The sequence below is a fragment of the Melanotaenia boesemani genome, chromosome 11 (genome assembly GCF_017639745.1).
Source record: "Melanotaenia boesemani isolate fMelBoe1 chromosome 11, fMelBoe1.pri, whole genome shotgun sequence".
In the NCBI taxonomy this organism is placed as follows: Eukaryota; Metazoa; Chordata; class Actinopteri; order Atheriniformes; family Melanotaeniidae; genus Melanotaenia; species Melanotaenia boesemani.
In genome coordinates, this window is record NC_055692.1 from 5814363 (window position 1) to 5831132 (window position 16770).

General features: G+C 40.5%; 1 protein-coding gene across 1 annotated transcript in view; it reads right to left on the bottom strand.

The window, feature by feature from the left end:
- adamts3 (ADAM metallopeptidase with thrombospondin type 1 motif, 3) overlaps positions 1-16770 on the bottom strand; it is a 202526-nt gene that overhangs the window by 38894 nt on the left and 146862 nt on the right. The window contains exons 11-13 of the mRNA XM_042000229.1: positions 3078-3191; positions 1741-1886; positions 907-1082 (exon numbers count right to left, since the gene is read on the bottom strand). Of these exons, the coding sequence (XP_041856163.1) occupies positions 907-1082; positions 1741-1886; positions 3078-3191 (436 nt within the window). The remainder of the gene's footprint in view (positions 1-906; positions 1083-1740; positions 1887-3077; positions 3192-16770) is intronic.

A 16770-nucleotide genomic window follows, 5' to 3' on the forward strand; every position in this document is an offset into this window, starting at 1 on the left:
ACATTTAAAATAGCAGAACAGAGAAGTGTGTGAAGAAAATACAGGACCAAATGTATTCCAGTTCAGAAGTAAATTTTTAGATAAGCGCTGCTGAAAGAACCTGGTACAAGGATATTGATGAGTGCTCACATTTCTTTTACTGTTGCTTCCATTTCTTTAAGAAAAAATTAAATAACCTGAACTTGCTTTATTCATCCTACAGTAATGGAGTGTATTACTCACATAAAGCTGCAGCTTGACTGCACTTTCTATTAGTACATCATTTAAACCATTTCTGAAATTTAAAAAAAATTAACAAATCCCATTAACAAATTCCTGACAACACAATATAAATTTGCTTATTCATACATCTGTCAAAAACCACTTTTTTGTACCTTTTTGTCAAACTGCTGCAGACTTTTCCCCAGAACAATGAGCTCCCACTTCACTGTCTCATGTCTCTGCTGTCTCTCTGCAGATGTACCAACTTCTTTTCTACAAGTCTGAATTCAGAAATCCCACCAATTTAAGCACAATAAGTAGCTGAGAGCTGAACCAAACAAAGTCAGATAAAAGCAACATCTGATAAAGAACATACTATTAAAAAGAAGGCAGTTCCTTGCAACAGAACAGAAATGTCTCATATTTTCCCAAAGGTCAAATTCAGCAGTTGAATGGCTTTAAACTCTACAAAGCAGCACAGCAAAGGAGGAAAGAATAAGGCACAACATACAGAAGGACAGATTTGGAAAATGAAGAGTAATATGTTGCTTTTGGACAAAACATTGTAGTCAGCATGCTGATCTACAGGGAATATCCCTGTTTTGAATATGGAAAGTCATTTCTTAGTTCAGGCTGAGTCCACATCATCCGCTGAACTCAGAGGCTTTCATTGTCACCGCCTCACGTTGACATTTTAAAGCTTACCATCAGGATGCTCGTAGGGAAGCCAGTGGTGTTTGGCATTTTGGAATTCAAAGTGGGAGTTGCGGAGCTGGCACTGCTGAGCTCGGAAATCTTCGAAGTGCTTGGGGCAGTCGTCTGTGTTGCAGAGCTGATACTCATAGTTCACTCCCGGGCAGTCCTGGCCGCCGTTGGAAGGTCTGTGGGGAAGAGATGAATGAAGATCAGAGGAGCTGAACGGACAGCAAGCTTTTCTTTCAAACAATGGGAACAAATCATCCTCATAGTGATGCAGGCCCCTTTGGAGTCTGTGCTGCCATCAGAATTTACAACGCATGTCAACACAATATGATGGTTCATTTACTTCATGCTGTCTCTGCTGAATAAGTGAAGTTCTTTTGAAGAGAGACAGATTATTTACTTCACTTATACTGAGTTATATCCAGAGCTGAGACAAGCAGACTATGTTTTAGCTTTTTAATTTAGTGACACCTAGTGGTAAAGCTGAAGATGACAACCAAATATGTATCTACACTGTAAACCCGGATTTTGTTTGAATATAAACTTTGTCAGTGATTATCAATTATTCCATGTTTTGTATAATCAGTGTCTCATTAATAAGCCAAATAAGCTGTTTCAAATACTTTTCAATATTGTACAATGCAATCACGCTGATTAGCAAAGAAAATGGAATATGTTATGTTCCTATCTGAGGGGGTGGGGCTCTTTTTAAAAGCACAATTTATCTGGATCACAAAGGTTTATGGGAGATTCATATTCAGCAGGCTTTTTAGGGTTCAACTGCTGGTAATATCACCCATGACGTGTGCTCTTGGTACTGTTGCTTCAATTACTTACACAGGGTTGTTGCACTGCCGTGTTCGGAAGCGAACTCCAGTTCCACAAGAGCGTGAGCAGGAGCCATATTTGCTCCAGGAGCCCCAGGCACCATCTTGCTTGATCTGATTTGGGTTTTTCCACATGCAGTGACCTTTGTAGCACCACTAAGCAAGATAACAGGGTGGAAGGAGGAAGGAAAGGCAAGACAAACGTTAGCTAGCTCTTCCACAACACAGGAAAAACAAACAAACAAAAACTAATTTTATGTGTATATATATATATATATATATATATATATATATATATATATATATATATATAGATGCATATATGTATTGACAAAGCATTTATACTGAAGTGAAGATGTACTTCTGGTCTGAGGCTGGATTCGCATTATTAAATTAACTGAGGGGGCACCGACCCGAGTTTTTGATGGATTTCTTCCTGTTACACAATACAGCTGACCACTGAAAAGACCATTAGGAAATGGTTTTCTAAGCTTGCTGTGGAAGATCATAATTGGCCTGCACAGACCCCCTTGGAACACAAAGAGACACAACAAGCCAGCCCTTATCACTCCGGATCTGTGTTGAAGCTCACTTGTGTTCCTGTGACCAGATCCGAACAAATGCCTGCAGCCATAAAACACGTGGAAAGCATTTCCCAGAACAGCAGGAAGAGGCGGACTGGGAATGACTGGTGTAATAAAACAGGCATTAAAACAGACTCTGTATCTATTATTTCTATCATGTAGATATGTGTAATCTGTTGATTAAAGGCCCATTTATGCTCCCTTACGAACGTGAAGAGCGACTTCCATTTTGTACTTTGTCATACGTTGCTGTCCTCATACTTCCATGTGTCTTTTACGTTTCCATGATTGTTAAGTCAGTTCCTCCACTGGTGAACTCCAGAGTTCACTCCCGTGAGGCGATGTCAGTTTCAGACACCTTGTGGTAGCGGTAATGCATCACTATAAAGTTTTTTCCAACTGCATAACACAACTTAAACACTCACATATAGTCTTTCTTCAAAAGCTTGCACAAGTTCTACAGTTGTTGTGCTTGCCTTTATTCTTCTTCTGCTTTTTTGATCCCTTCCTGATCCTTCTCTGCTTCTCTGGTTTGTTTATTTCTTTCTCTGGTCGCATGTCAGCTATTCTGCTCAGCACTGTCTCCGCAATTTCTGGTGTTAATGCTCTGTCTTCTCTATCAAGCGAGAGGTAGCTAATCTCCCTGAAAATGGACCAAATTATGTCAGTAACTGACGCAGAAGACGGGCGAAACATCCGTTTTCTGCATCGAGCATGAATGGGCCTTAACCCTCAGCCCGACTCAGCAAGCATGCAAACTTACTTTCCCCGGAGCGCACTCTGTCCCGTCGAGGGGTGGGCCTTTCTTGGTTTTGCAGAAGTAAGGGTTGTCCGGGTGACTGCACCACAGCTGTTTACATGGGTCAAATGTACGGAACTGAAACAGAGGAAGAAAAAAGGTTAAATACTAAATTGAATACTAAAGGTTGAATACTAGGTGGCTGCTCACATTGTGCTGCTTTACTGATGAGTAGAAATGAACTGCCATACAGCATTATAGGAAACCTTGTGCAGGATTCTTTTTAATACATTTTAATGAACAACTGACCCTAGTGAATTGCCCAGGGCGTACCCTGCCTCTCATCTGATAGCAGTTGTGATAGGCTCCAGCCCCCATGTGACCCTGCACTGGAATAAGTGGGTATAGCATATGCATGGATGGATGGAAAAAGGATAAATGAATTTCAAAGAAAGATTGAGTTGACATTCAAATGATCTCTGCAAGAGGGTGCATATAAAATATACATTATTGCAGATAATGAATAAATGCAATTCAGGTAGAGTTCTGTTAAAAGTTATTATATTCCACAGTCATGCTTCTCTTTATCTAAAACTCAGCAGTCCATCCCCCTGCAGTATTGATACATTGGCTCCATTGTTAAAGGCCCCAAAGCTGGGTGGATCTAAGAGGTTTCCCATGGCAATGGCTTAATGCTAATCTTTTCTCCAGGTAAAGTTATCAAACACTTCTTTGAGGATTACAGCAGGTGATTGGGTTAATTAGAGAGAATTCAAAAGATGACTTTTCGGGTACCCCGATCATGCCTCTGGCAAGGAGCATTGTCAGAAAGCCTGAGAAGCATCTTTGGTTGGGTTTGAGACCTCAACAAACTGGCGAAACCCTGACACTGCCCTCCAGTCCATGAGGTTCTTTCTCATCTGCAGTTTGTTTATAATGCTGCGTGCAAAGAGATCTGATTACACTGACCTTAACCACTTACCCCTGTAATTTTCTTTTCTTCTTTTTAATCTGACCCACACACTGAAGCCAGTGCTTAAAATGTGTGCAAGGCGCTGATAATCTCGACTGCTGCGCTTATTTTCCACTCGATAATTACAGTCTTACTTAACTACTGCTCTTACAGGTGTGCAAACAATGTTTTTATATCCCCTTCAGCTACTGTTTAGCATTTTTTATTAAACTGTTTTATGGCTTTTCCCAACCAACTAGCCTACATTTAGTATGACTACCTTTATTCGTCAACACATCTTGAACCCTCTTATACAAACTTTCCTGTCATTTCTTTAAGTAGTCTTCAGGAATAGTTTTCCAGCCTTCTTGAAGGATTTTTCAAAGTTCTTTGAATATTGGCCGCCTTTTCTTTTGTTCTCTGTCAAGATTATGCCACACTGCTTCAGTAATGTTGAGTTCCAGGCTCTGAGGGAAGATTAATTTCTCCATCAGACCTGTTGCCACTGATTTTTAGTCCAGTTCTTGTGTCATTTGGCATACCTGCTTCTGGTATGTTGCATCTTCTAAAAGTTTACTGTGCTACCACTGCTACCACCTGTTTTCAACAACAACATCAGAGGTAGAGACTTGAACAAAAACCAAAAAACTGTCAAACCCCCCCCGAAAAAAACTTAAAAGACTTTCAGAAAACCTGGAGAACAAGACTACTTTCAAACGTGTGAGAGAAAGTCAGAGAAGTCAGAGTGTGAGAGAAAGTCTGGTTGCTTGGAAGCAAAAGATAAAGAAATGTGAGGTGACACAAGGCTTTTGGATTGTTCTGAGTTTATTCACCTTTTGGTCTCTACTAACGCCTGACAGAAGTCCCTACCTCGCTCTCTCTAAATGGCCTGCTGTGTTCATCATCCAGTCTAACTGTGTCACTCTGATCTTCACGGCCAGTCAAATACATTCTGGCTTTTAAAGCATTTGACATATCGAAAATGTCATCGTCAAAAATAATTGCTGCTGTGGAAGCAGCATCAAAATGTGTCAAAAATGTAAAGACAAATGTCACTGAACTTTGTTAGGAAGTTTGACTTTGGGTCATACATTAACAGCCACTTCTGAAAAGAAGAAAATTTATTTTTTCAGTCACCTGAACTCTAGTTGGTCCAAACAACCCAACTACAGAAGCTCTGTAGACTTTGTTATGTGATATGAGATATCTAATTATCTCCTGCAGCAAACATCGCCAGACCTACAAAGATGAAATGTCATTACATGGTCCTAAATACCTGCCACTAGAAAGCAACCAAAAACTTAAATAATGCATATAAAGGTGACACTGGAATAGTCATGATTATGTTTTTCCAAACAGTTTGGTCCAAACCTGAAGATATAAAAAATGATTGTGAATGATTGTGTTGAAAGGCACAAATATTGATCTGTGTTTAGTTTCTGTTTTTAGTGTCATAGAAGACTATTTTTGCCAAACAGCTCTTTACAGCTTACCTCTTCCCCTAAATATGAAAGCAAGAAAAAAAAATGCTGAAAAGTGCAGAATCTTTTACATTCAGCATGTAAAATTTCTGTAAGTAATCATAAGCAGATGAGGCATCAGGCATCAGTGCATGCTATGTCTACAGCATCTCTACTCTCACCTTCACTTGTCGTCTTAGAGCAGGATTGCATTGGCATTACCAAGACAAGTTGCTGGTTTGTTATGCTAGAGCAGTGTTTCTCAATCCTGGTTCTCAGGGACCCCGCTCTACACGTTTTAGTTGTTTTCACCCTTGATTCTGACTAACTGAACTACTTGACAAATGCTTTGCAAGTCTGCTAATAAGCCATTCACTTGAGTCAGGTGTGTTACAGTATGGAAACCTCTAAAGATGCAGGGCAGGGGTCCCTGAGGACCAGGATTGAGAAACACTGTACTAAAGTGCACAATGCACAATGGGTAACAGTGCGACATAGGTGTCACTCCGATAAAATGTAAGCAGTGACTGTTAGAGGCCCTCACATAATCTGAACGCCCTGAAGTACTGACAACTTTCACTATAAATCTCAGGGTTTTATAGGTATGTTTTCTGTGTGTATATGTGGATAAGGTTCAATCTAAGTTGGTTCTACGAGTGCAAACATGGATGGATATTTGCCTAGCTGGTCTCCTTGTTGATCCTATGATGGACTGTGACCTTTCCAGGGTGTAACCCTCCTCTCACATGACAGCAGCAGGAAAAGACTCTAGCAGTCCCAGTGACCCTGAATAGGATGAAGTTGGGGTGGCATTTTGCTCAAATGGTTGAGCAGTTGCTCCATGTATAGAGGCTACAGCTCCTTGGAGCAGCCAGCCCAGGTTTGAGTCCCAGCCTGGGACTCTTTGCTGCATGTTATTCCCTTTAATTTCGAACATGTGTAAATAACATAAAGGAGTAAACTGAATGAAACAAGACAATCAAAACATGAATAAATACATAACACAATGAAGATAATACAACAATCAATAATATATAAACCCAACAAGTCCGAAAAGAAGTAGGTTGAAGCATAAGCTTATTCATACTCAGTCTCCCGAAAAAAAAAAAACAAACAAAAAAAACAAACACATTATATATATATATATATATATAAATTGCCCCCTCGCCCTCCGTGGGCGAGGGTCCTCGACTAGAGGCCTGGGAGCTTGAGGGTTCTGCGCAGTATCTTTGCTGTTTCTAGGACTGCACTCTTCTGGACCAAGATGTCTGAGTTTTGTCCTGGGATCTGCTGTAGCCACTCTTCCAGTTTGGGGGTTACTGCCTCGAGTGCTCCGGTGAACACGGGCACCACTGTTGCCTTCACTTTCCAGGCCTTCTCAAGTTCTTCTTTCAGACGTCGCAATTCAACCACAACGGCTGTCCTCTGCTGTTTGTCCATCACCACAATGTCCAGCTGGTTTGCAATTACCATTTTGTCGGTCTGGATCTGGAAGTCCCACAGTATCTTAGCTCGGTTATTCTCTACCACCTTCTGAGGTGTTTCCCACCTTGACCTCGGGGCTTCCAGTCTGTACTCCACACAGATGTTCCTGTACACTATACCAGCCACTTGGTTATGACGCTCCTTGTAAGCTTTCCCTGCCAGCATCTTACACCCTGCAGTTATGTGCTGGATTGTCTCAAGGGCCTCTTTGCACAGTCTGCACCTGGGGCCTTGTCTTGTATGGTATAACTGGGCCTCTACTGCTCTGGTGCTCAAGGCCTGCTCCTGTGCAGCTATGATCAGTGCCTCTGTGCTGTCTTTCAGTCCAGCACTTTCTAGCCATTGGTAGGATTTCTCGATATCAGCCACTTCAGTTATCTGTCAGTGCTACATCCCATAGAGAGGCTTTTCCTCCCATGATGGTTCCTCCATCACCACATGATCTGTTTTCCGCTGCCTGAGACATTCACTGAGCACTTCGTCCGTTGAGGCAATCATATATATATATATATATATATATATATATATATATATATATATATATATATATATGACTTATTTACTGGAACCATGTGTTTGTGCCACCTTTTAAACTGGATCATGCTTGGACATGGCTTGAGCTCCACCCCCAACCTGTTCCACAACCTCACTCCACAAACGGAAACACAAAAACTTTTTAATTTTGTACGTGAGAAATGATGTTTTAAATTAAGTTCTCCCCTCACATTATAACCCCCATCTCTATTAAGAAACAATATTTGAATATTCCCAGGTAGTAGAATGTGCATAGCTTTGGACATGATCTGAGCTGTTTGAAAATTAACCATATCTGTAAATTTTAATATTTCTGATTTTGTAAACAGTGAATTTGTGTGATCTCTGTAACCAATATTATGGATTATTCTTCAGCGCTTTTCTGCAGTATGAATAGTGGTTGTGTTGTATAGTCATAAGTATTTCCCCAGACTTCTGCACAGTATTGTAACTAAGGTAAGATCAGGGAGCTATACAGAATGTGGAGTGATTTGTGGTCCAGACTGTGTTTTACTTTGTTTAGAATAGAGATAGTTTCTGTCAAGCTCCTGTTGAATAAAGCCCACTGGGGCCCAAAACCCCCTTTAAAAGAATAGGATGAAATTGTTACCAAAGATGGATGGACACTCCTTTTTGTTGCTTTTCTGTGGTAATCTTAAACATGCCATATTCAACACAGCTAAAGAATAAAGGGGTTTGTTATGTGGTATTCATTGCCATTGCGATAAAGTACATCTGTGCCTCTTATTTCTGAGCACATGATAGACAGAACAGCTTCTGAATCCTGCAGAGATTAATGAGACTGAAGATGTATGCTGCTGCCCCCTTCTCCAATTCTCGTCAATTGTTAAGGTGAGTGGTTCTTCCTTTGCAGAGGCACAAACAACAATTACCTGGAGAGATGACTTTTCTATTTTCCTTGATGCATAGAGCCCTTTTGTTAAACTTGTGAAAATGAATTCACTCAGCTCCCATACACAGCAGCCCCAATTACTTCATCTCCAGATCTGGCACTCTGGTTTTGCTTCATTTACTTGAGGTGTGTGTGTGTGTGTGTGTGTTGGGGGGGGGGGGGTTGGGGTCATTGTTTGAGACATGGTTGCCATGGTGCCAGTGATTGTTTACAGTGGCCTGGATATCTTATTGCCAACATCAAGTGATGTTTACTTTCATCATAAGCTCACCTCTTACATTGATGTTACGGCTTTTTGCTTTAATGTTTACTGTTGCTACACTTGAGGTCTTGAAATAAATAAAATAAAAGAGATCTTCACTAGCTTGTTGTCAAGTTCTGCACAAGTCTGTTAATGACACATGCATTTGAATCAGGTGTGTTACTGCAGGGAAAAATACAATACCTGCTGGACATCGACCCTCGAGGACCAGAGCTGATGGTCCCTGGTGTAATGAGTTCATTTCTCTGCCTGCTGACTGAGTGGTTTTTGCAAGTATATTCAGTGTCATCAGCATATAGTTGTATGCCCACTCCATGAAAATGTTGTGGAAGATCATTAATATAATGACTAAAAAGTAAAGGACCTAGCACAGATCAGTGAGACACACCCATTGTGATCTTCATGTAATGTAACACATTGCCGTCTATTTGACAACTATGATAAAAGTCATGTTAGTGTTTGTGCTGGAAAATTAAAATAAGAAAGTTTAGAGATAAGGACCTTATGATTCACATTGCCAAAGGCTTTACACAAGTCAAAGAAAACAGCGGCAACAACTCCTCCCTTGCCAAGCTGTGTTCGTACTCTTTCTGTGAAGTGCCATAATTCCTGAAGCCAAATTGCATGTGATTCAGACCAGAGTTACATTTAATCAGATGTGCTGTCAGCTGCTCTTTGAGTGATGGATTTGACTCTGCTGAAGCAATGGGATCTTAATATTGCATACTGAAAGGACAGGTGGCAGCTGATTATTTTTTGGGCCATGTCTATGATCTTCTGCCCACCCTTTCTGTCCTTCACTGTGGTGCCTGGGTACCACACCCCTAGAGAGCATGTTATGACACTCTTCACTGACTTCTTCACTAAGACCTTAACTCTCTTCTATCTCCACCACATACTCAGCCCCCCACTGTGCTGACTGCAGAAATGTTTGCTTCCTACTTCACTGAAAAAGTTGCTACCATCAGTAACCAATTCACTGAGCCTGACCAACTCAGCCTTACCAAACCAGCTACTGGTGCCTCACTTTGCTCTTTCCGCTCTCTAAATGAGGACAAAGTCTCTAAACTTCTAGTCAGCTCAAAACCCACAACCTGTTCTCTTGATCCTGTTCCCTCTGACATCCTGAAGAGCATTTTACCTACAGTCAAATCTGCAGTAACCCATATTATTAATTCCTCTCTTAAATCCACTGTCTTTCCCTCTGCCTTCAAGCAAGCTCGGGTTACCCCGCTGCTGAAGAAACCCACACTCAACCCAGCCCAGGTTGAAAACTACCGGCCGGTCTCACTGCTTCCATTCATGTCTAAATTGCTAGAGCGTGGCGTCTTCAGTCAGGTCTCACAGTTCCTCCAAGACAACAACCTGTTTGATCCTTATCAATCTGGCTATAGGCAGGGCCACTCTACTGAAACTGCTCTCCTGTCAGTTACTGATTCCCTACGCCTTGCCAGATCCACTGGTCAATCCTCAGTCCTTATACTGCTGGGCCTGTCTGCTGCCTTTGACATGATTAACCATCATATACTCCACACTCTTGGAGCTTGGCATCTCAGGATCTGTCCTCTCGTGGTTTACGTCCTACCTCACAGGGAGATCATTCAAAGTATCTTGGCAAGGGGGAATGTCCAGATCACATGGGCTGACAACAGGGGTGCCTCAGAGCTCGGTGCTTGGCCCTCTTCTCTTTTCACTATACACCTCCTCACTTGGTGCAGTCATTAGCTCTCATGGTTTCTCCTACCACTGCTATGCAGATGACACTCAGCTTTTCCTTTCTTGCCCACCTGATGACACAACCATCTCAATGCAAATATCAGCATGCCTTGCTGATATCTCTACATGGATGAAGGATCGCCACCTTCAGCTAAATCTGTCCAAGACTGAGCTTATTGTCTTTCCAGCCAATCCTTCCTTACCGCGACAGATAAGCGTGCAGCTTGACTCTATCACACTTGTGCCTACATCTTCTACCAGAAATCTTGGTATCATGGTAGACAACCAGCTGACCTTTAAGGACCATGTTGCCTCGGTTGTCCGGTCTTGCCGATTTGCTCTCTACAACATCAGGAGGATCAGACCCTACCTGACTGAACACACGGCATAGCTCCTGGTCCAGGCTTTGGTCATTTCACGCATTGACTACTGAAACTCCTTACTGGCTGGCCTGCCTGCATGCTCAATTAAACCTCTGCAGATGATCCAGACACAGCAGCACGTCTGGTCTTCAACCAGCCCAAAAGAGCTCATGTCACTCCGCTGCTAATCGCTCTTCACTGGCTTCCAGTTGCAGCACGCATCAAATTCAGAGCTCTGCTTCTGGCTTACAAAACAATAACCCAAACGGCTCCTGTCTACCTTCACTCCTTAATCCAGAGCTACACTCCCTCTCGACAGTTACACGCTGCCAGTGAAAGACGCCTAGTGCTCCCACCATAGCGTGGCGCAAAATCAGTAGTTAGATTCTTCTCCTCTGTTGTCCCCCTGGTGGTGGAAAGATCTATCAAACTCCGTCCGATCCGCAGAGTCCTTATCCACTTTTAAAAGCAAGCTAAAGACTCAGTTGTTTAAGGAGCATTTTCACACTTAGCTTAGCTCTCCTACTCACAGAATGAGTTAGAAAGATTTGTCCAGCTCTTTGGCTCAACCAAGTACTGAATAAGTTGTATGCACTTATGCCCAAGATGATATTGTGTGATGAAATCATGCACTCATGCCCAAGTTGATATCGCTTTATGAAATCATGATGTTTGCATTTAAACAAAATGACTTACAAAAACTACAAAAAAAAAAGAAAAAAAAAATTATATGCACTGCCTCTAGCACTACATGACAGCATCTGGGTCCAACTGGACTCAAAGCAGTCTGACTTTCAGTTAATTATGATGCCCCATCTTGTTTGAATTCATGCTTGTGTTGTTCTTACTCTCAAATGTAGGTCGCTTTGGATAAAAGCGTCTGCTAAATGACTGTAGAAGACCGTGATGTGTTTAGACCAGGAGAGGTCTGCAGAGATGTGTCCAGAAACCTGAAGGAAGAGATGGTTTTCATGGGTAATTTGTCAACAGAAAGAGGCGCATAGTCCTGTCTGTTCGCCCCAACCATGGTGGTGTCATCAGAAAATGTATGAATATGCATATGAATATGCAATTACTTGGATGGGATGAGCTGCAGTCATAGGTGTACAAGGCGTATAGTAGGGGGCTTAACACACAACCCAGGGGGGTACCAGTGCTGAGTGCAAGTGAGGAGAAGAGTTGAGGGCGAGGTCTGACTGACTGAGGGTGGTTGGTGAGGAAGTGTTTGATCCAGGTGCAGGACTTTTGTTTCCCCTGTTGCAACTTCTTAGATAAGTGTTGCTGCTATCAAATTGAACTTATATTTTCCATGAAATGGCCGTGGCAGTTTTGACATCTAATATGTTGTTTATGTTTGATTGGAAATAAACTGCAGAGTGTCGCATTTGATTTTTTTTTTTTTTTTTTTTTTTTTTTACATTTTTAACATCATCACAACTTTTTTGGAATCATGTTTGTAGAATATAAAGTTTTCTTTTTGATGCAAATTTAATTTTCTCCATTAAAACAATCAGTCACTTGCTTTTGAAAACATTTGGAATAATAATAATAAAAGCAAATTAGTCACACATCCAGAAAGAGGTAGAGGTAGGTCTGCAGGGACTGAACTGCACCTGTTTTATACAAGTTTACTGATTATTTATTTTTTATCAGTCACAAAGTAAATGAGATATCAGAGAATAAAACAATGGTACATCTTTTGCAAGTGTCGAATATTCAGACAAAATGATTATTCACAGTGTCATTCTACACTAGCTTGACATTTAGACATCAACTGGACTCTTTTTATGTCTAATTTTCTTTTTCTTCTCACTATTATCCCTCATCAGATACCTTTTAATGCCTGCATGGTTCTATTAAAGAGGATTTAGTATGGATGAGTGCGTTTGACTAAATAAACCTTGAAAAACATCTCTTCAGCACAGTGGTTTGGGAAAAAAGGGGGGCTGAGAACACAGCTGCATATGAAATGGTATATGATCTGCACTTAAGTACATAATGACTGTTACATTTAACAATTCTCTACAATACCCTGCATGATGTACATCTTTCACCCACTCATTCATATGAACACACAGTTTTGGAAGCAAATAATCCAAATATGGATTGCAAGAGGGTGAAAACTCTGGATGTGGAGATGCCAGCAATCAAATCTGCTGGCCACAAAGCTACAGTCACATTAGAAACTGGTAAAATAATTTCTGCACCAAATGTGAAGCTTTGGGCCAATGCTGATACTTTAAATAGCTGTTTAACTGCTTTTGAACACAAATATCTAATGAGCAATTACATAGCAGCAACTCAATGCATCTAGTCATGTAGACATAAAGACAGCTTACTGAAGTTCAAACTGAGGATAAGAATGTGGAAGAAAGAGGATTTAAGTGACTTTGAATGTGGCATGGTTGCAGGGTCGGTTTTTGCTTAAGGTTCACTAAAATAAATAGTTGAAAACAGTTGGCTACAGTTTTAAGCTATTTAGTGGACGTTTACGTTTTGCAATTATAACCAAATAACTTTTAACCTCTTTTGCAATTTCTGAATACAAATTTAATTGAACTGGTTACTTGTTTACAAGTGCATTTTTACTAATATTTTCACTCGGACACCACTAAATATTGTAATGAAAATTAGTACTTTGTGATATTTCTGATTTTGCTACTCCGATTATATTGAAAACCAACGGCCAATATGACACCGGTATTATGTACGCCAACTACACAATACAAATGAAAGGTTGTATTACATTTGCATTGCATTAAATGAACATAGACCAGTTATTATAAAAAATAAATGGCTCTGGTTAAAAACAAAGTATGCAGAAGACAACACAGAATGCCACTCCTGTCAACTAAGAACAGGAAACTGAGGCTACAATTCACACAGGATCACCAAAACTGAATAGAAGATGGAGAAACGTTGCTGGTCTGATGAGTCTCCATTTCAGCTCCATATTTAGATGGTAGGGTCAGAAATTGGTGTAATTGACATGAAAGCAGGATCCATCCTGCCATGCATCAGTGACTCAGGCTGCTATTGGTGGTGTAATGGTGCAGGGGATATTTTCTTGTCACACTGGTCCTGAGCATGGTTTAAATGCCACAGCACTTAAATGTCATCTCCATTTATTTGTAGAATATTTCATACTGTTCTAATATCTTTTTCCTTACAAATAATTATCTCCTAACCGAACTGTAGTGCACACACTCATGTTAAGCAGTTGCTGTTTAATGTATTATTCTCCTTATTTAGATTGCTGTCTTGTTTTGATTGGCCTTCCGTTGTATCCGACCCTTCACACCGATGATCATGCTTTCTGAGAGCTTTAATTCATTACTAGATGCTGACATTTTGACCCCCTACAGTCATAACAACAGGCAAATTTTGCAAATTTGCAATATATAACAGCTGGAATCTACTTGCTAATGCAAATGACATCAAGTCCCCAGGATAGATGGGCTTGATTTTTGTGTTTTGTTTTCTTTGCAATACCAGCTTTACCTTTATGCATTTGCAATGCAGAAAGTCAATCAGTTTTTTATACTAACACTGTTGTAGGAAGATAATTGCCTTCAGTGTATAGCATGCAGCTAATGAGCCAGCCTGTGGATTATTTGTCGACAGGCTGAGTTTTGAAGTGGAAAATCCATTCGGCTCATGTTGAATCCTGCCAATTGAATTGATTTTTAAAATGGCATAAACCCAGCTTGCTCATTATTAACTAGTTGTTTGAGAAATCATGTTGTACACAACATGATCTTGTGCGGTATATGTTTAGAATAAAAGCAGCAGGGGGGTTTGGAGACCTTAATGAGAGCTTTTAAATGGCCACAAACTGAATCCCTAATTACAGCTGAACATGCTTTGTTTAAACTTGACAATACTTTTTTTCTCTATAACATTTTTAACAACGTCAGTCATTTATATATAAAACAAACTACATGTTTAGCTTCTTATATCATCCTGAAAATGTTGTGGCATGGTTTCACTTCTTTCTGTCAGGTGGGAGCTTCACTCTGTATGAGGAGAAAAACTCTAGTTTTTGATTCTGAAGTATCTCTGACACCCGCAGCGGCAAAATTTGCTAAGCAGCTTAACCTAGCAATATTATTTTTTCTTCTCGCTCTTTCTCATTAGCGAGAAACTACTCAGCAAACTGCTCCATATTTCTGAGATGCCAAAAAGCCGCTGGTGGCAAGACACATCTGCCGCCGCTAATTAATAGTAATTCCATGTGAAACTTGAAGTGAGGCCAACCTGAAACTCGCCTGTTGCTGTGTTTGTAGTCTCAGCTTAATAATTAGTCTTCTCTATTCTCAGTATTTTGATGAGACAAAACAAACTGTGTCGGTTTAAATGGCTGGAGCTGATGTTTCAGTGTTAGATCTAATATCAAACTGGGGATGTTGGTTACCAGCGAACTGTAGTAAATGTGTTGGTTATCCAAATATAAAGCAGGAAGGAGGAAATATGAGATTATATGAGAGTCACTGAGACCACTTGACAAAGGAAAGTCCAATATACATTCTTTTAGTTACATCTAATTTCTGAGAGAAATATTTGGCTTGTAAACTGTCACATTCACCACACTGCTCACCAGCTAGATGCAAGCTGTGTCCATCTGCCAACCACTGCTGGAAGGACAGTGTTCAGTGGGTTCAATTTGTTCCAAAAAAGACACCTCCAGGCTGCTGACAGGAAAACCAAAAAGGGCTGCTTAGTGAGGAAGGGGGGCTTTGTAGGGAAAACAGATAAAAGAATCAGAAAACAAATAAGGACACATAAACAATAAGAACATATAGGAAGCCACCTCAGAAATTATACCCACCCCCCACAAAAAAAGTTCTTTTGTTTCCCCCAATATTTTTTGTTGAAGCCTAGCTAGCTGCTGGGTAAAGTGAAGGGAGCTAAGCCTGAAGCTAGCTGCTGGGTAAAGTGAAGGGAGCTAAGCCTGAAGCTAGCTGCTGGGTAAAGTGAAGAAAGCTAAACCTGAAGCTAGCTGCTGGGTAAAGTGAAGGGAGCTAAGCCTGAAGCTAGCTGCTGGGTAAAGTGAAGAAAGCTAAGCCTGAAGCTAGCTGCTGGGTAAAGTGAAGGGAGCTACACCTGAAGCTAGCTGCTGGGTAAAGTGAAGAAAGCTAAACCTGAAGCTAGATGCTGGGTACAGTGAAGAAAGCTAAACCTGAAGCTAGCTGCTGGGTAAAGTGAAGAAAGCTAGGCCAGCTAGCTGCAGTTTCACCCTGGAGTAATCGCCTCTCAACCGCCTCCCGAACTCAGCGTGAAAGTGGAAAGTCTAGCAGCTGTTTCTGTCTGAGTTTTCACCGATAGTGGATGCAACAGACCAGACCAGCACTGTTACTAAACCCTCAGAAATGTTGCTTCAGGAACAAAAACACCAGATGGAAAGATGAGGAAAATAACTGGTTTTGTTGATGCTAAACATTCCTGTAGGTGTGGTGTTTAGCTCACGTAGCATAGCAGGCGGGCCTTAAAGAAAGCCCCGTCTCCCTGACCCACTGTCTCATCTACCTGCTGAACAATAAAGGACAATAGAGCCCACAATGTTAAAAATATAACAATGTAAAAAAACCACTTGTTTATGGAACACACACAATATATAAATAACATCTCATACACGTTTTACAATTTCTATTTGGAGATAAAGTATTTTTTAATTTCATTATTGATGACATCATGATGATGTTACAACTAATCGACTAATCGTTTCTGAAAGGTCTGACTAGTCAACTTCAAAAATCACATAAAATGCCCATCCCTAATTCATATTGTTATAAGTGGAATCGGTTCCTAATATAGCAAAAAATGGAGACCAGGTTTTTTCAAACTGTTTTTTGTTCATGAAAGTTGAAGTTACTTTTTCTAAATTTGCATTAAGTTAAATCTTTGATTTTTTTTTTTTATATTTATCTGTCTTTCCAGTTGAATAAAATGTTTTTGGTTTTTTTGTTCTTCTTTTTCACAATGGTTAAAGATATTGAAATAAATTATTGCAGGCATCTGTTTTTCTCCTATTCA